Consider the following 21,072-nt stretch of genomic DNA (forward strand, 5'->3'; position numbering starts at 1 on the left):
ATAGGGGTACGGAGAACAGTCAGAGGGAGCAGGAAAGATCAGGGCAACCAGCCAAGGGCAAACATACAAAGAAGCTGGGTATCTGACCTCTGGCGGGGGGTTGGGAGGGCACAGTGAGCCAAGAACTCATTGCACACTTTCAGCCATCCTAGTAAGCACCATGGAAGCCCTTCAAGGCTAGGACAGGGTGTAAAAGGGCAGGATCATATCACAGGGGGTGATGTAGAAGTGTTCCTGGGCAGGAGTAAGGGCAGCCCAGAAGTGGGAATACTGAGCCCTAAGCCGACTGCAGGATGGGACAGAGCAGATGGCCAGGGACACAATGGATAGTGTGTGGTCAATCCTAGTATCCCAGCACACCTCGGGGACAAAAGCACATAGTGTGCTGGCTCAGATGACCCTGAAGGGAGACAGTGCTGTGTGAGTCACTGGAGAGCCGTGAGGAGCTAGAATGGGGATCCTCACCTAGAATGAGGCAGTCCTTGTAAGGATCCTGGTGGTGGTAGGCACACATGCCATCTTCCAATGGTAGAAATGGGCCAGAAAATCCAACCTTCTCATATGTGGCAGGTGAGGCTGGAATCTGGGTGAGTGTGTATTAGCAACTTTCTACCCAGATTTCTAGTGCCAAAATCCCCCTCCCAAAGCTTCTATTTTTTTTTTTTTTTGTGGGAAAAGGGATCAAAGAGGGGCATCTGTGGGCAGTAACCTTGTATATATTCATCTTGTATCTGTTAATGCTGATAATGCCTGTCACGGTCTTTGTGTACTTTCCCTGAGAACATGGCTTTAGTGACTCCTAGGGAGAGAGAGACAGATGAGAATGGTCTTTTGTCCACCAGCTTGGGCCACTGGAGGTGATAAAATGTTTAATGATGTCAAATGATGGAATATTTTCATTCTTTCATCCTGGATGGTAAATAGCCACTCCGGTCCTGCCCCCCACCCCCCTGTGGTTCGTCCCCACTGGGTGACCCACACACCTGCTGGTCTATCCTGGGGTAACTGGCAAGCTGGTCAGGAGGACAGACAGTCAGAATGAGAGCTTCCCTCAAGCCTGACCTCCTGGTTGACTGGGTGATGAAGGGGGCATAGGTCAGGTGTGTTGCTAGGGGCTCAAGTGGAGGTGCTCCTCTCAGCAGCCCTCAGGGCTATGCTCAGGAGAGCTGGTGGTTGGAGATGTGCTGGGCATGGGCCAGTGCTTGTGGAGCTGCCTCCAGGAGTTGCTGGTGGTGGAGAAGGTACTATGAGTTCCCTTCATGCTTGGTGCCCCTGAACATTCACTAACAAGGGGAAGGAGGCCTCATTTCCTCGAAGTCAAATCATTAGATCTTTTCTTTGATACTCAGTACCTTTTCCCACTCGTTTTCCCACTTGTTTAGGAAATCCTCACCCACCCCAAGGCCTAATAAACAAATATTCACCTAAATGTTCTACCAAGAATTCCAACGCTTTTTTTTTTTTACTTTTGATTGTTTTGAAATAATTTTAAAATTAGAGAGAAGTTACAAAAACATCACAAAGAACTATGTATGCCCTTCATCCAAAAATCACCTGTTGAGCAGCCCCGGTGGCTCAGCAGTTTAGCACCGCCTTCGGCCCAGGGCGTGATCCTAGAGACCCGGAATCGGGTCCCACATCGGGTTCCTGCATGGAGCCTGCTTCTCTCTCTGCCAGTGTCAGTGTCTCTGCCTCTCTCTCTCTCTCTCTCTCTCTCTCTCTGTCTTTCATGAATGGATAAATAAAATCTTTTTTAAAAAAAATCACCTGTTAACATTTTGCCACATTTGCTTTCATTCTGTTCTTGATTTATGCATGTGTTTGTATGTGTATATGTGTATAAACACAGCTACATTTAAAACTATTTTCTGAACCATTTGAGAGCAATTTGCAGACACTGTTCCCGTTTACTCCTAAATACTTCAATGTGTCTCTCTTAAGAACGAGGACATGCTCTTCTGTTACCACAGTACAGTTTTCAGAATCCAGAAACTTCACATTGTTATAATACTAACATACCACGTGTTGTGTAATTATCTAATATACAATGTGTAATATACAGTTTCCCTAATTGTCACAAGAAGGTCATTTATAGCATTTTCCCCTGATCCAGGATGCAATCCAGGTTCATGTATTGCATTTACTTATCATTTCCCTTTAGTCTTTAATCTGGAACAGTGCCTCAGCCTTCTCTTGACTTTCATTACATGGACCCTTTGGAAGAATGTCCCTCAACTTGGATTTGTCTCTTGCTTCCTCATAATTCAACTTAGGTTATTCCTTTTTTTCTCAGGAATATCACAGAAACAATGCTGTGTTGTTCTCACTGCTTCATGTCAGTAGTCACTCAGTATCAATTTATCCTTTATTGATATTAACTTTGATCACCATGACTAAGATGGCATCTGTCAACTACTGCAACATGACTGTCTTTCCCTATGTAATTAATAACTATTTTGTGGGGAGATACTTTGAGGCTATGTAAATATCCTATTTCTCATGCTTTTGTTCACTGCTTTTAGCATCCAGTGATGATTCTTGCCTGTAACAATTAATTACAGCACTGTCTCCCTAATGACATTTTTCTAATCCCATCATTTCTTCCACATTGATTAGCTGGGCATTCTATGGTAAGGAAAAACATCCCTCGCTCTGACTGCTGAAAGTACAATTACATGCCAGGCACAATGAGTGCACCTTGATTTGTCAGTAGTCACTAATAGGAACTAGAGCTTCTTGGGGAAATGACCAACTCCAGGGGTAGAGCAGAGAGTACAAAATGATCCTGGAAGAATTCATTGTGCTGGAAAGTAAAAAAGTGCTCAAAAGATGGGGGCATGAGGAAAGAACACAGGAGCCACCTTGAAGGAACTCTCTCTGGCCAAATTTGGGACAATTTGGGAAAATAAATAATGATAGCCATAGAGGATAACCCATTGAATAAAGCAGTGAGTCCCCAGTACATGTGATAGGTTGATAGGTTTGTAGGTAGGCAGGCTGATAGGGAAGAAATGAATGCCTCTTTTTGATACCACTCTGATCATTTCTGGTGTGCCCATTACTCCAGTCCTTCTGAGGATAAAACTGGTAGCTTGCTAAAACTTTTTATTTTGGGGGGCGCCTGGGTGGTTAAGCATCTGCCTTCAGCTGGGGTCGTGATCCCGGGGTTCTGGAATTTTAGATTTACTGGGAGTTGCAAAGATGGTATAGAGAGGTCTCATGTTAACCCTTTACCCAGTTTCTGCCAGTGGTTACATACTGCATGGCTAGAGTACATTATCACAAACAGGAAACTGACATTGCTACAGTGTGTGTGTACTTCTCTGCCATTCATGTATCGATTCCTGGGTAATAATATAGATACAGAACAATTCCATCACCAAATAAGCCTACTGGTGTTGACATTTTACCAGTTAGAGTGAAGTATAGAAAACTTTGCTACCTTTAAATCCCTTTACCCTCACCAGTTTATATTATAATACTATTGTCTTAAATATTTCCCCTACATACATGGAAATCCACAACAGACAATGTTAGACTTTTTTGCTTCAACCTTCAAACATAGTTTAGAGGAGAAAGAGAGGAGAAGGCATGTCTATTGTGTTTACTCATATTTTTGTTTTTTCCATTTTCTTCTTTCCTGATGTTCCAAGATTCCTTCTCTTATTGTCTCCATTCTGGGTTTTTTTGTTGTTTTTTAAGATTTTATTTATTTATTCATGAGAGACACACAGAGAGGTAGAAACACAGGCAGAGGGAGAAGCAGGCTCCATGCAGGGAGCCCGATGTGGGACTCGATCCCGGGTCTCCAGGATCATGCCCTGGGCTGAAGGCAGACGCTCAACTGCTGAGCCACCCAGGCTTCCCTATCTCCATTCTGTTTATAGAACTTCCATTAGCCATTCACTTAGGGTAGGTCTGCTAGCAACATATTTTTTTAGTTTTCCTTTATCTGAGGATAGCTTGATTTCCTTTGCATTTCTCCTTTCTTAATAACAGCTTTACTGAGATATAATTTACATATCATACAATTTACCCATTTAAAGTGTACAGTTCAGTGTTTTTTATATTTATGGATATGAGCAACCACCACCACAATCAATCTGACAACATTTTCATCACCTCAAAAAGAAGCCCCATTTCCTTTAGCCATCACTCCTCCCCACCCTCCGCCTGTTCCCTGCCTCCTCCTAACCCTAAGCAACCACTAATATACTTTCTGTCTCTATAGATTTCACTATTCTGGATGGAATCATATAACCTGTGATCTTTGTGTCTGGCTTCTTTCACTCAGCATCATGTTTCAAGGAGCTCCCTCTGGCCAAATCTGGGACAATCTGAGTAGCAAAATAAATAATGATAGTAATAGATTATAACCTGATGAATAAGTATGGAGTTGCCAGTCCATATGCCTGGGTATATTTGTATGTAGATACAGACAGGGAAGAGGTGTATCATGTTGTATGTATACATGTTATACCATGTGTAACACGGGGATGAGCCACACAGGCATCCCTACTTCATTACTTTTTATGGCTCAGTAATATTCCATTGTATAGATGTGTCACATTTTATTTACCCATTTGTCAGCTGATGTACACTGGGGTGGTTTCTACCTTTTAGCTATTATGAGTAATGCTGCTGTCAACATATGTGTACATGTTTTTACATAGCCATATGTTTCCATTTCTCTTGAGGAGATATATATATATATATATATTTTTTTTTGTCTTTTGTTTTCTTAAGTTTGATTATAACATGTCTTGGTGTAGATTTCTTTGATTTATCCTTTTGGGGTTTGCTCAGCTTCTTAAAACTCTATGTTGATATTTTTGCCAAATTCGAGAAAATTTCAGTCAGTGTCTCCAAATACTTTTTCAGCCCATACTCTTTCTCCTCTCCTTCTGGGACTCTGATGACACAAATGCCAGATCTTCTGTTATAGTCTCATAGGTCCCTGAGGCTTGGCTCTTTTTTTTCCCCAGCCAGTTTTCTTTCTGTTCATATTGGATCATTTCCATTGTTCCATTGTCAAGTTCTCGGATTCTTTCCTCTGTTCTCTCTATTCTGCTCTTGAGCCCACAGTGGACTTTTAAATGTTCAGTCATTGTATTCTTCAGTTCTAAAGTTTCCATTCAATTCACCTTCATATCTTTTCTCTCTTTGCTAAAACTTTCTACTTTCAAATTTCTTTGGAGTATGGGGCACCTGGATGGGTCAGTGGTTGAGTGTCTGCCTTTGGCTCAGGTCATGATCCCAGGGTCCTAGGATAGAATTCTGCATCAGAATCCCCACAGGGAGCCTGCTTCTCCCTCCGCCTATGTCTCTGCCTCTCTCGGTGTGTCTCTAATGTATAAATAAATAAAATATTTAAAACATTTGAGTAGATTGAAATATTTTTATGATAGTTGCTTTAAAATTCTTTAAAATTCTTGTCAGATAACTCTAACATCTGTGTTATCTCAATGTTGGTGTCTCTTGATTGTCTTTTCTCATTCCAGTTGAGATTTTTCTGCTTCTTCACATGATGCCTGATTCTCAGTTATGTCCTGGATATTTTGGGAACTCTAAGACTCTGAATATTGTTTCAATCTTGTGTTTAACAGGCCTCCTCTGACACTGTTCTGCTAGAAATGGAGAATCCCCACACAGGCTAAACTGACACTGTGGGAGAGAGGTCTCATTACTCCCAGACTGGTATGAAAATCTAGGCTCCCCATTCAGCCATTGCTGATGGGAATGGGAGTAAGAGCACAGTTTTTTTCTATGATGCTTGGCTGGAACAGGGCAGTATCATCTAAGTTTTTCTCTCTTGCTATGTTGCCTTCTTCCTGGTACTTAAACTAATGAAAGTGGGCTTTCTGGGGCTGTTTCTGTCTGTGCCAGTTGGCATTTTAGGTTGCCAATTTCTTGAGCACCTAGTTCAAGATATGTGTGGCAAAAAAGAAAACTCCGGGAAGGGCAGTCCGGGTGGCTCAGCGGTTTAGCGCCGCCTTCAGCCCAGGGCTTGATCCTGGAGACCTGGGATCAAGTCCCACGTCGGGCTCCCTGCATGGAGCCTGCTTCTCCCTCTGCCTGTGTCTCTGCCTCTCTCTCTCTCTCTCTCTCTCTCTCTCTCTCTCTCTCTTTCTCTTTGTGTGTGTGTGTGTGTGTGTGTGTGTGTGTGTCATGAATAAATAAATAAAATCTTAAAAAAATTACCAGCTGAGGTGCCTGGGTGGCTCAGTCAGTTAAGCATCTGCCTTCAGCTCAGGTCATGATCCCAGGGTCCTGGAATTGAGCCCTGCATTCAGGTCTCTGCTCATGGGGAGTCTACTTCTCCCTCCCCTGCTCTTGTGTTCTTTCTCTTTCTCTCTCTTCCTCTCAAATAAATAAATACAATTTAAAAAAAAGAAAAAAGAAACTCCGGGAAATCACCACTGTGTCATTCCTCAGGTTCTGAGGATCATGGGTTTACCTCCCTCTCTCCAGCTGACAGAATGTTCTTAGCTTTGTTTCATATATAATGTGCAGGGGTTTTAGCTGTACGTAGCAGCAGAAATAGAGAGAATCATGTCTTTTCTACTTGGTCTCCTTTCTTCTCATTGATTTGTAAGAGTTCTTTACAACCTCTAGATATGAACCCTTCAACAGTAATATCTGTTACAAATGTCTTCTATCCTGTGGCTTTCATTTTCTTCTCTTATAATGCTGTCTTTTTTAAGGTTGTATTTATTTATTAGAGAGAGAGAGAGAGAGAGAGAGAGAAGCAGGCTCTATGCAGGGAGCCTGACGTGGTACTCGATCCTGGGTCTCCAGGATCACGCCCTGGGCTGAAGGCGGCGCTAAACCTCTGGGCCACCTGGGCTGCCCATATAATGCTGTCTTTTAAATAAATAGAATTTTTAAAATTTACTGTAGCCAGACATCAATCTTTTTCTTTATGGTTAATGTTTTTTGCATCTTGTTTGAGAATTATTTTCCTAATCTGAGATCATGAAGGTGTTTGTCTATATTATCTTTGGTCTGTGTTTTTTGGGGGTGCCAAAACCCAGGAACGAATTTTCTGTATTGTTTTTAAAGGCTCTATTGTTTTGCCATTTCCCTATATGTTTCTTTTTATTCAATTCTATTTTATTCAATACTATATTGCCATAGCCTGGCACATAATCAACCAGTTAATATATGTAGTTCCTACATTAACTAGAGAACTTAAAGAGAGACTATTTTAATCCTCATTTTTGCAAAAGAATGATTGAACAAATAAGTGATTGAATGTATTACAAACACAATGAATGTCAAGATACTTCAATAAGTTTTTTTCTCTCACAAGATGAAATACAAAACCAGGTACTGAGTGAAAACCCTATGTACTACATTATGGCAAACGTCAAAAACAGCTTCCTATTTATCTTTCTTCCAACCCCCCAGTGCTGACCATGTCACCTTGAACAGGATTGTGTTGTTACAGATCTCCATGTCATTCGAGGATGTGACCGTGGACTTCAGCAGAGAGGAGTGGCAGCACCTGGACTCTGCTCAGAGACGACTGTACCGGGATGTGACACTGGAGAATTACAGCCATTTGTGCTCAGTGGGTAAGCACAGCTGCCCTGTGTGTCTGCCAGAGGCCTCAGTGTGGCTATTTCCATTCTCAGCTGCTGGGTGTCCTGGAACATCTTAAGTGTGTGATGGTGTCATCCTTTATTTGTCCAAGATTCTTCAGTCCCTTTTCAGCACAATTATTATTACTCTGTTCCCAGTGAAATGTGATTACTTTTCTGAAGAGCAAATGGAAATGCCATTGAAAGTCCCCTGAAGGGCAGCCCGGGTGGCTCAGTGGTTTAGCGCCACCTTCGGCCCAGGGCGTGATCCTGGAGACTGGAGACTGGGGATCGAGTTCCGCATCGGGCTCCCTGCATGGAGCCTGCTTCTCCCTCTGTCTGTGTCTGCCTCTCTCTCTCTGTGTCTCTCATGAATAAATGAATAAAATCTTTAAAAAAAAAAAAAAAGAAAAAGAAAAGAAAGTCCCCTGAAATCCAAGTAGCTCAACCCAATCCTGTGTCATCTCCTGTTAACAGGGTACCAGGTTCCCAAACCAGAGGTCATCTTCAAGTTGGAACAAGGAGAGGAGCCATGGATTTTGGAGACAAAAACCCCACATCAGAGCTGTTTGGGTGAGTGAGTGTGACTCAGGCAGATGGGGGACATGGAAGTAAATCTCACTTTTTCTAGAAGAGGCTGATACCTTTGAAAGGCTATGAAGATAACCTGCCCTTGAAAGTTCTAAACTTCTGTAGTTTATTGGAGATAGTTGACAGAAGCTCCTTTGATACCTAAATGATCTCTCTGAGTATGACTTTTTTTTAAAGATTTTATTTATTTATTCATGAGAGACACAGAGAGAGAGAGAGGCAGAGACACAGGCAGAGGGAGAAGCAGGCTCCATGCAGGGAGCCTGATATGGGACTCGATCCTGGGTCTCTAGGATCAGGCCCTGGGCTGAAGGCTGGCACTAAACCGCTGAGCCACCCAGGCTGCCCCCGAGTATGACTTTTGCAATTGTCTTCATTGTTTGGCTTTTTGACAGAAGAGCTGCCTCTAGTCTCTGTACTCTGGATCACATATATACCACCCTATCTTATCTAAGACCTTTTTATTCTTCCTACTCCACTCTCACCCCCTTTATCTTAGATTCTTTCCTTGTACATTCAGTTATTTTAAAATTTCTTCCCTTTCATTCCTTATACCTCCTCCCAGGGGCAGCTGAGCTACTGTGTTTGATCTGTGAATTTGTGTAGTATTCCTTTAAAGCCTGAAGTATTGGTTTATGAGTAGGTATCTTTATTATATATAAGTTATACGGTGCCACATGTCTAATTCTATTCCTTTTTTCCCTCATTCGTAAGGTCTGTCTGAATTACAGCGTGTACATCTGGCTTCATTCCTTCAAATTGCTGCATACTATTCCACAGTGTGTCAGCACCACATCTTACTTAACCATTCACCCAGGGGTGGAACCTAAGGTTGTTGCTAATACAAAATCCCAGCTAATATGAACAATTCTATGATAGATTTCTACAGAAATGTTCCCTTTGGGGACATTTGGGAGGGTGAGAATTTCTTAGGAATGTTTATAGAAGAGGGGATTTGCCTAACCATTGCATATTTTTATCCTGAATTTGAGCACCACCATATTATTCTCAGATTTGCATGAATCTATACTAACCATAATGCACAAAGGTTCTTGCTTTCCTAGAGTTTCTGCCAACAATTAATAGAACCAAAGTTTCTCATTTTTTAGCCAATAATCAGTATGAAGTGGTATGATATTTTTTCTTCTTTTTTGCATTTCTCCTATACCTAGTTTCAGCCTTTCATTACGGACCTGTTGTGGTCTCTTTGAGTTTTCTTCTATGAGTGACCTTGTTCGTGTTCCCCTTGTTTCACTTGAGTTTCCTGTCTGTTTCATACTGCTTTGTATACAATTTATTACTTGTCCTTCTTTCCAGCCTTCTCCTCCTCCTTGCCCCCTACAATGAGTCTGCCCTAGGGACCCTGTCTACTGTTCACCAATCTTTTCTTTGTATACATGCAAAGATTCATCCATACTGAATTCTTTTTTTTTAAGATTTTATTTATTCATTCATGAGAGACACAGAGAGAGAGAGAGAGAGAGAAAGAGAGGCAGAGACACAGGCAGAGGGAGAAGCAGGCTTCATGCAGGGAGCCCGATGTGGGACTCCATCCTAGGTCTCCAGGATCAGGCCCTGGACCAAAGGTGTCGCTAAACCGCTGAGCCACCCAGCTGCCCCATCCATACTGAATTCTGATGACTCTGCTGTTGACATCTCCAGTCTGGTTTTCACTTTAGTGCTAGATTTAACTACCCAGAAAGTTCCCATGAGATGTTTCTCTTGACCCTCAGTACGTTGGAAATTGGAATCATCATCTCACACTTAGCCTTCCCACCTTCCAAATTCTGTCACAATCTGTCAGTGCTTCTTAAATCTTTCAGCCTTTTTTTAAAATTAGTCACCCTCTAGTTCCTAGTGCTTTTCCATTTTTGTAAATATCATTTTCAGTTCTCAGTTCATCTTCTTAGTTCCCAGTAATATCACCTAAAACCAGCTCCATATTTTCTTATGCCTGGACTATGATGATTTTATTCCTGATTGAACTTGCTGATTCCATTTTTTTTTCATTCTTTTTATTAGTTCACTTTCAGTAACCATTTGCATGTATTCTTTGGAAAACTATTTATCCAATTCCTCTACCCACTTTTTAATTGGTTTGCTTATTTTGTGCTATTGAGTTGTATGGGTTCTTTAGATAATTTGGATTTTAACTCCTTATCAGATACATGATGTGCAAATATCTTCTCCCCTTACGTAGATTGCTTTTTCATTTTGTTGATTGTTGCTTTGGCTGTGCATTTTTAACATTTTCTTGATGTCTACCACATTTAGTAGTGTTCACCATGAATCTGACTCTTTAATATTCTGTGCTCTGTCTATTCAGATGATACATTTTCACCTGGTAATCAGATTTTGGTGTTCCATGAAATGGCTCAGTTACTCCAGCATATGTGGTTCTTTCCTTTTTCTTGCCTTTCTTTCCACAGGAACTCAGAAAAAAAAAAACACAGATTTTAGACTATGTGGTAACTGAGGCTTTTACCTCATTCTCTTTAGAAGGTTCCCAGAATTCAGAGCCCATTTCTTGTTATAGAAATCAGGGACTGAGGGATCCCTGGGTGGCGCAGCGGTTTGGCGCCTGCCTTTGACCCAGGGCGCGATCCTGGAGACCCGGGATTGAATCCCACGTCGGGCTCCCGGTGCATGGAGCTTGCTTCTCCCTCTGCCTATGTCTCTGCCTCTCTCTCTCTCTCTCTCTCTCTCTGTCTGTCTCTATCATAAATAAATAAAAATTTAAAAAAAAAGAAATCAGGGGCTGATCAAGAGAGAGAAACTACATACAAATTTGAACAGGGAAAGCATAACATAAAACATTATTAGCTATGATGAGATTGAAGTGACAAGAGATTAGCTAGTAAAAATAAAGAGAAATCTAAAGAATAAAGGAATAGCGGATAAAAGAAATAGTCAGTACCTCTAGGACTTTGATGGAGCACCCAAGGAAAAGCCTCCCCTGTTCCCAGGGATGAATCCAGATCTTATTGAAGGACCCAGCCACAGCTCAGAGCATGGAAGAAGAGTTACTGTGGTCCTCTGCTGGCAGAACCTGCTGGAAATCTGCCCTCTGGGGTTCCAGAGAAAGCTGATCATGGTGAAGCTTCTCACTAGAGGTAGTCTACACATCATCTGAGAGGGGTGCCAGGGTAAGCTGCTGAGTGCTGCTGGCTGCAATACAGTGCAGAAGCCTGGAGCTGGAGAAGCTACTAGGACTGTAGGAGCTGGGTGCTTGGAAAGCTGTATGAGCTGCAGGAGTTGGGTGCTAGAAAAGTCATCCACACTGTAGGAGCTGAGGTCTAGAGAAGCCATCCACACTGCAAGACCTGGGTGCCTGGGAAGCTGCGTGTACATCAGAAGCCCAGTGTTGGCGAAGCCACCTGCACTGCAGGAGCCTGGTACCAGACAAGCTGCCCTTGCTGGAGGAACCTGCTAAGTGAGTCCACCAGAACCAAGAAGCAAAACCCCGTCCTCCTGCAGTTTCTCCATCACCTGTGCTGAAAAGCCTCAACATCATGACAGATGGCAAAGGGAAAAAAAACATATTTAAAGAGACTCAGATCCATTTTTGTAGAGCAGACAAAGAGGAGTGAATTTAGAGTTGAGAGGCAATATGTTGATACCTGGCACATTTATTCTTCAGTTTTCTGAAGCAAAGCATGGAAAATATTTGGTAGACTTAAATTTCTTGAATTTGAGGAGTTAGGCAGAGAGGATATTTTGCTCTCTTTCAGAAGTATTTTTCAAATGTCTGCTCAGGGGAATTCAAAGGACCATAGATTATATTTGGAAAGGGAAGACAGCTGCATGAAACGTTAACAATTTCAGCCTTTGTGTTACAAAAGAAAACTGTGCCAAATTAAGTATCGATATGAGTAGTACCATCTCTGCTTTATAAATTCATAGCAGGTATAACCTCCCTAGAAGTATACTGAAGTTAGAGCTAATATCAAGGATAATACATTCCAAATATGCAGAGGATCAAAATAACAGGCCTAGTATAAATGTATATTCTCTCTTATATCAGAATTCTGAGGTAAATGGATTCATTCAACAAGTCAACTCTGATCACGATGGGTCATTCAGGGACCATGTTCCAAGTCATTGTTTTGCCATCTCCTAGGGCATTGCTCTTAGCTGCATGGTTAATGTTGGGTCATTGTTGAGTCCAGTGGGAAAGAGAGAGGGGAAGAATTTTGCCCACTGTCTTAAGGGCCAACCTGGCAGCTGCACATATCACTTCTACTCATAGTTCACTGGCGAAAACAAAGTGAGGCTGGTAAATGTAAGCCCAGCTACATTCTAGTAGTATAAAAGAAGAGGCAAATGCAAATAGTTTTCAGTGGATGGCTTGCAGTTTCTGCATAGATGGCTTTCCCTCTCCTATTTGACACTTGTTGAAAACATATATCCCTGGGACCAGGGAAAACTTGCAGCTGGCTATAGAGTTGGAGCACAGATACCTATTTACTATTTGGATGGCTAATGTTGCCACGGTGCTTCCCATAGCTATAGAGGAATGGGTCTTTGGGCCACATAAATTTAATGTTGGTGCTCATATGGTTCAGATGGAAAAGCAAGAGAAAGCAAAGAGATTAGAAAGGTTTAGAGCTGATAAGTGACAAAGACATATAACCTGAAATATTTCTTCCATGCTAGGATTCCCTTTAACAGACTTCAGTTTCTCCTTCTGGTTAGACTCACTCTCCAGACCTCCTACATAGTGGATATGAGTCCCCAGGATTCAAATTCTGTCTCCCTCACTTATTTAGCAATTTGGGTTTTTTTTTAAGATTTTATTTATTTATTCATGAGAAACACACAGGGAGAGAGAGAGGCAAAGTACACAGGCAGAGGGAGAAGCAGGCTCCATGCAGGGAGCCCGACAATGGACTCGATCCCGGGTCTCCAGGATCACACCCTGGGCCGAAGGTGGCGCTAAACTGCTGAGCCACCCGGGCTGCCCTTATTTAGCAATTTGATCTTCAGCAAGTTACATAACCTCTGTGCTTCCATTTTCTCATCTGTGAAATGTGATTGGTAATGATGGCTACCTCTTAGGGTTCAGTGGGGATTAAATGAGCTGTAAAGCACTTGGAATGGTACCTGGTGCATCATAAATGGTATGTAATTATTTTGTATATAGTAAGTGCTTTAGATGAATTTTGTATTACTACATTATTACTATTTTCATTATTGTCATATGAACTCTTCCACTTCTATGTTCTTATCTGAACTACATGTACCCCCTACCCTCTGCTAATTGTCCTTTGCATCATTTTCACTTAGTTCTTTTTCTTTGTAGATGAGGATGTTGGGGAAATGCAACAACAGAGAATTCCTGGAAAAGTTTTGTTCCACTGTGAGAAATTTGGTCAATCCATAGGAAAAAATCCATTATGTTCCATTTTAGAAGAATTGTGGCAAAATAATAACCAGCTAGAGAGATCTCAAGAAAGCCAAAACAACCCTTTAAGTCATGTGAGAGTACTGATTAAGGAGAGGGGCTATGAATATAAAAATATTGAAAAAATAATTCATGTGAGTACCAAGGTTGTTCCTTCAATTAAAAGACTCCATAACTATGACACATTTGGAAAGAGTCTGAAGCATACTTTAAACTTACATAATCACAATAAAAGCAGTGTAACAAAGAAGCTTGATAAGATTTTTGGAAATGATAATCTTGCCCATAGCTCTTCCTCTACTGAGAATGCTAATATAGGAGCAAATTCCTGTGAAATTAATCAATGTGAAAAACATCTTGGCAACAAACAAGTTCTCATCCACCATCAGAAAATTCAGACTGGGGAGCAACTGTATGTATGTACTGAGTGTGTAAAAAGCTTCCCCCAGAAGTCACATCTCTTTGAGCATCAGAGAATTCATGCTGAGGAAAAATCCCATGATTGCCATAAAAGTGACAAAGTCCTCATTCAAAAGCCACAGATTAATGTACCTCAAAGTGTTTATACAGGAGATAAACCCTATATATGTACTCAGTGTGGGAAGGCCTTTACTCTCAAGTCAAACCTCATTACACATCAGAAAATTCATACAGGGCAGAAACCCTATAAATGCAGTGAATGTGGAAAAGCCTTTTTCCACAGATCATATCTCTTTAGACATATGAGAATTCATACAGGAGAAAAACCGTATGAATGCAGTGAATGTGGAAGAGGCTTCTCCCAGAATTCAGACCTTAATATACATCAGAAAACTCATACCGGAGAGAAACACTATGCATGCAGTGAATGTGGGAAAGCGTTCACAAGAAAATCAGCACTTAGAATGCATCAGAGAATTCACACAGGAGAGAAACCCTATGTATGTACCGAATGTGGGAAGGCCTTCATCCAGAAATCACATTTCAATACACATCAGAGAATCCATACCGGTGAAAAACCTTATGAATGCAGTGAGTGTGGAAAATCGTTCACTAAGAAGTCACAACTCCATGTGCATCAAAGAATTCACACAGGAGAAAAACCCTATATATGTACAGAATGCGGAAAGGTCTTTACTCATAGGACAAACCTCACTACACATCAGAAAACTCATACTGGAGAGAAACCCTATATGTGTGCTGAATGTGGAAAGGCTTTCAGTGACCAGTCAAATCTCATTAAACACCAGAAAACTCATACTGGAGAGAAACCCTATAAATGCAATGGCTGTGGAAAAGCCTTCATATGGAAGTCACGCCTCAAAATACATCAGAAATCTCATATTGGAGAGAGACACTATGAATGCAATGAATGTGGGAAAGCCTTTATCCAAAAATCAACACTAAGTGTACATCAGAGAATCCATACAGGAGAGAAACCCTACGTTTGTCCTGAATGTGGGAAGGCCTTCATCCAGAAATCACACTTCATTGCACATCATAGAATTCATACTGGAGAGAAGCCTTATGAATGCAGTGACTGTGGGAAATGTTTTACTAAGAAGTCACAACTCCGTGTACATCAGAAGATTCACACAGGAGAGAAACCCAATATATGTGCTGAATGTGGAAAGGCCTTCACTGACAGGTCAAATCTTATAACACACCAGAAAATCCATACTAGAGAGAAACCCTATAAATGCAGTGACTGTGGAAAAACCTTTACCTGGAAGTCCCGCCTCACCATCCATCAGAAATCTCATACTGGAGAAAGACACTATGAATGCAATAAATGTGGAAAAGCCTTCATCCAGAAAGCAACATTAAGTATGCATCAGATTATTCATACAGGAAAGAAACCCTATGCTTGTACAGAATGTCAGAAGGCCTTCACTGACAGATCAAATCTCATTAAACACCAGAAAACTCATAGTGGAGAAAAATTATAAAGCCATTAGCTGAAAAAGCCTTCAGCTGGAACTCACAACTGGGTATGCATCAGATGTCTCGTAGTGGGGAAGGGGGTGCCGGATGCTGCAATCACTGTGCAGGGGGAAATAGGTATGTTATGGCAAACTACAGCTTAAGTGAACAGAAGGCAAACAAAGCCAAGTAGCATCCTTCAGTCAATTGGAAAAAAAAGTACCTGCATCACCACAGTTGACATGCAATTATATGCATAGGGAGACACTGATAAGGCATTTGAGCAATAGTCCTGTTTGGTTGCATGATTCACACAGAGACCCTCAAGCTCTTACAAATGGTAGAGATAGAGACCCCAGAGGATGACTTGTAATCTCTGTTTCACTTTTTAGATAAAGGACTCTATAAATTCAGCACTGATTTGTTCTTCATACCCTGGGATGTCAAAGTCCTCAATATTTTGGCCACCTTTTTTTTCCTTCAAATTTCTAGGGTGGGGAGAAGAGTTTTCATTGTCCAAACACCTGCAGAGCAACAAAGTCAAGGCAAAAACCTATTCAGGAATGCAGATCTGTGAGTAGAAGCCAGAAGTTTTTGTGATCATTGACATTTAAGATACAGAAAAGATTGCCATGAGGAACTATTCTTTCTTTTCCCTTCACCACAATATATTTTTAAAAAATGAAATTGAATTTTTAAACTTGAAGTATCACTTTAAGTTTAAAATGACTTTATGCATTGGCAAATCAGACATAACTGATAGCCATAGCCGATGTTACAGGAATAATACAGTTATTAAACCTTACAGACATCTAAGGGTGGCAGTTGTTCCCTCATTAATTACAAGCTGTGGCAGCAGGTGATTCACATTCAAAAAAGGTTTGCAGGGATCCCTGGGTGGCGCAGCGGTTTGGCGCCTGCCTTTGGCCCAGGGCACGATCCTGGAGACCCGGGATTGAATCCCACGTCGGGCTCCCAGTGCATGGAGCCTGCTTCTCCCTCTGCCTATGTCTCTGCCTCTCTGTGTGTGTGTGTGTGACTATCATAAATAAATAAAAATTTAAAAAAAGGTTTGCATACCTTCTAACCTGTACCCCAAAGCTATTATTTATGTAAGCTGAACACCATAGACTTATTATCCCCTTTGTAACTAACCCTAAAACAATGGAACTGAGCCACAACACACTGGACTTCTGGTCTCATCCACTGAAGCTTCTGCTTTCCTTGGGATTCCTTTTTGAAAAGGAGTGGTTGATAAATTGGATTTCAATACATAACATTTTGATTTTGGTTTTCTTTCAATTTGGTGAAATACGTTCATTTTCTACATGCACATTAGAGTAGTATTGTGTAGATTGCTATGGGATAAAATCATGTTGCACTGTATTTGGTTAGTTTAAGATATGATTATAGTTGAATAACTGGAAGACTTCTCTAGAAAGAGCACTGCTTTATTTTAAAGCACTGATATATAGATACTTTCTCATTTTCCCTTAAATGTTTTTCATGATACTCATAAGAAAAGGGGTTTTCTAGCATACAGTTTTATTTTTAAACCTTTTTATTAACATATACTGCATACAAAAAAATGCAGATATAAGCAAACAGCTCAATGAACTCTCACAAATTGAACATACTCAGATCAAGAAACAAAACACCCAACACTCCAGAAGCATTCCCTGTGCTCCCTTCCAGGCCTTGCCCCTCAACCTCCAAGATAAACACTATCCTGACTTCTAACAGCATAGATTAGTTTTGTCTGTTTGGTAATTTAAATAAATTAAGTCAAACAATTATATTTCATATTTTAGTAATATAATCTTTAGTTCTTTCATTCACATTGTAAATGTGAGGTTCATCCATTTTATTGAATGCAGTTGTAGACAATTCATTCTTATTGTCATGTTATGTTCCATTGTGCGAATATGCTACAATATGTTTATTCCACTGTTGATGGACATTTGGGTTGTCTGCAGCTTCTGGCTATTAGGAATAGTGGTGCTATAAATATTTTAGTACCTATATATTAATGAATATACTTATGAATTTCTGTTTGGCATATATCTAGGATTTGATTTGCCAAGTCATACAGTATCGATATGCTCAGCTTCAGTTTATAAAACTAGTTTTCCAAAGTGTCTATACCAATATACACTCCCAGCAGCATAGTATATGAGTTCTGGTTGCTCCACATTCTTGCCAACACTTGGTATTTTCCATCTTTTTTACTTTAGCCCATATATATATTTGTGTGTGTGTGTATATATATATATGTGTGTGTGTGTGTGTGTATGTGCATGTATATATACACACACGAAAAGATACATTTAAATCTTGCATATATATGTATATGAATGTATATCTATGTATGTATGTGTGTATATGTATGTATGTGTGTGTGTGTGTATATATCTATATATATATATATATATATCTGTTATGGTTACTATATAGTGATTGCAGTGTGATTTTAGTTATTATTTCTTATCTTCCAATCCCACCATAGTAGCTCCCCAAGACAGTTAACTGATATCTGAGATCTGACACCCAGGCATGGTCCTCACATGCCTGCACCATTTATATTACAGTAGTAAGCAATTAGTAAATTTAAATCTTCCCATACAAAAAAGACTAAAGCCAGGTGGCTTAACTGGTTAATTGCATTAAACATTTATAGGAGAAATAATATCAAAATTCAATAAAATCTTTCAAAAAATAGAGGAAGAAGGAGCACACTCCCAAGTCTGTGAGGCCAGTATTACCCTGATACTTAAGCCATACTAATACATAACAACAACCAAAAAACTACAGACCAATATTCTTCATGAATTTAAGATGTGAAAAAACCTTCAACAAAATATTAGCAAATTGAATCTAGCAACATATAAAAGAATTCTACATCATGACCAAGGGAGGTTTATTCCGTGATGCAAGGCTGCTTCAACATTCAAAAATCAGTCAATGTGGGCAGCCTGAGTGGCTCAGCGGTTTAGCGCCACCTTCAGCCCAGGGCGTGATTCCGGAGACCCGGAATCAAGTCCCATGTCGGGCTCCCTGCATGGAGCCTGCTTCTCCCTCTGCCAGTGTCTCTGCCTCTCTCTCTCTGTGTCTCTCATGAATAAATAAATAAAATCTTTTTAAAAAATCAGTCAATGTAATCATATTAACAAACTGAAGAAGAAAAATCACATGCCCTACAGATTCAATACAATTTTATCAAACATTCAGCAGTCTTCCTTCCCCCAAAACTGATCAACTAATCCTCAAAATATAGAGAGAGGTAGAAAGGATCAAGAATAGCAAAAAGGAATTTGCCAAAGTAGAAGGACATTTACCTACCAATTTCAAAATTATTACAAAACTACAGTAATTGCGACAGTATGCTACTGGCATGGGGATTGATACATAGATCAACAGAATAGAATAGAGTCCAGTAATAAACCCTCATACTTATGGTAAACATTTTTTTTCACAAAAGTGTGAAGGCAATTCAATGAGGAAAGAAAAGCCCTTCAACATTTGGTGCAGGGATAATTGGATATTCACATGCAAAAAAAGATAAATTTAAATCTTCACACCATTCTAACAACTCAAAATGGATCATAGACATAAATGTAAAAGCTAAAACTATAAAAATTTTAGCAGAAAACACAAGAAACTCTGTGACCTTGTTTTAGGCAAGAAATTCTTAGGACACCAAGAGCATGATCCATTAGGAGAAAAAATAATAAACAACTTAAACCAAAACTCAAAAAGACTTGTGCTTCAAAAGACACCAGTAAGAAAATTAAAAGACAAAACACAGACTAGGAGAAAACATTTGTAAATCCTATGTCTGATAAAGGACTTGTATATGGTATACATAAAGAACTCTTACAACTCAATAAAAAGAGACAACTCATTTTAAAAATGGGCAAAAGGGCAACCCAGGTGGCTCAGTGGTTTAGCGCTGCTTTCAGCCCAGGGTGTGATACTGGAGATCTAGGATCGAGTCCCATGTCAGGCTCCCTGCATGGAGCCTGCTTCTCCCTCTGCCTGTGTCTGTGCTTCTCTCTCTCTCTCTATCTCTCTGCGTCTCTCATGAATAAATAAATAAAATCTTTAAAAAAAAGATTGACTTTAAAAAAAATTAAAATTAAATAAAAATGGGCAAAAGACTTGAAGAGACATTTCACCAAAGACATAGTGCAAGTAAGCAAATAAAGAGATGCCCAACATCATTGGTCATTAGGGAAATTCTAATGAAAACCACAATGAAATACCACTTTACATGCAGTAAAATGGCTATAATAAAAAAGACAACCACAACAAATGTTGGCAAAGATATGGAAATTAGGAACTTGCATACATTTCTGGTGTAAATGCTTCAAAGTGGTATAGCCACTTTTCCAAAGTGGCAGTTTCCTTAAAAGTTGATCATAAATTTACCATAAGACCCAGAGATGTCACCCCTACTATCTACCCAAAAGATATGTAACATGTGTTCACACAAACACTTGCACTTATTTGTAACAGCATTATTTACACAAGGCAAAAAGTAGAGACAATCCAAATGTCCATTAACTAGCAAATGGATACACAAAATGTAGTGCACTCAGCAATAAAAAGTAGTAAATACTAATAAATAATACAACATTGATGAACCTCAAAAATGTGCTAAGTGAAAGAAGCAAGACAAAAGAGATCAAGTATTATATTCGTATATTGTATTTATATGGAATTTCCAGAAAAATCTATAAAGATCTGTAGATTATTGGTTAACTGGGGGCTGAAAATAGGAATGATCATTACTGTAAATTAGTACAGAAATCTTATTGGGGTGATATAAATGTTCTAGAACTTGATTGTGGTGATGGTTTCACAACTAGGTAAATTTAATAAAGGTCATTGAGGTGATCCTTAATTCCATTCCTTTTTAAACATCTGGATTCCCTGCCATAACATCTATTGCCACTTATAGCTAGAATGAACTGTTGTACATTTAAGAATAAACTTTTTTGTTTAAAAAAAGTCATTGAACTGTAAAATTTAAATATAGAATGTAAATTATACCTCAATAAAGCTGTTTCTTTTTCAGAGTTTGTTTTGCCTATTCTAGGTCCTTTACATTTCTATATGAATTGTAGAATAAGTTTGTCCATTTCAACAACAACAAAAATGCCATGGTTTTTATTGGGATTAGTTTGAATCTATAGATCAATGTGAGGATAACTGAAATCTTAACAATATTGTTTTCTGACTCATAAATAAGATATATCTCTCCATTTCTCTAAGTATTCTTTAATATTGTTACATTTTATTACATTTGTAGTTTTCAATATACAGGTCTTTCACATCTGACAAATGATTCCCTAAGTCTTTCATATTTTTGATGCTTTTTTAACTTGTTGTTGTCTTGTTTACACTTTATTGTGTAATATTGGTTTTTCTTTTTAATTTCTTTTTTTTAAGTAATCTCTACACCCAATGTAGGACTTGAACCCACATCCCTGAGATCAAGAGTCACATGCTCCACAGACTGAGCCGGCCAGGTGCCCCTTTGATTTAAACTTCTTATTGTTAATTACTAGTATATGGAAAGTCAGTTGATGT

General features: G+C 39.7%; 1 protein-coding gene and 1 pseudogene across 11 annotated transcripts in view; both read left to right on the forward strand.

The window, feature by feature from the left end:
- ZNF41 (zinc finger protein 41) overlaps positions 1 to 20,558 on the forward strand; it is a 45,049-nt gene extending 24,491 nt beyond the window's left edge. For 10 of the 11 annotated variants that reach the window (XM_072815727.1, XM_072815726.1, XM_072815734.1 and 7 more), the window contains 3 exons: positions 7,451 to 7,577; positions 8,061 to 8,156; positions 13,477 to 20,558. In XM_072815727.1, coding sequence (XP_072671828.1) covers positions 7,451 to 7,577; positions 8,061 to 8,156; positions 13,477 to 15,506 — 2,253 coding nt within the window. In that variant the 3' untranslated portion in view covers positions 15,507 to 20,558. Of the gene's footprint in view, positions 1 to 7,450; positions 7,578 to 8,060; positions 8,157 to 8,739; positions 8,814 to 13,476 lie in introns of those variants that run through there. The other variant, XM_072815736.1, reaches the window with a different exon arrangement.
- On the forward strand, positions 15,551 to 20,558 carry LOC140627445 (protein archease pseudogene; annotated as a pseudogene).
- Positions 20,559 to 21,072: the final 514 nt, after the last annotated feature.

This window comes from Canis lupus, chromosome X (assembly GCF_048164855.1).
Source record: "Canis lupus baileyi chromosome X, mCanLup2.hap1, whole genome shotgun sequence".
NCBI classification, from domain to species: Eukaryota; Metazoa; Chordata; class Mammalia; order Carnivora; family Canidae; genus Canis; species Canis lupus.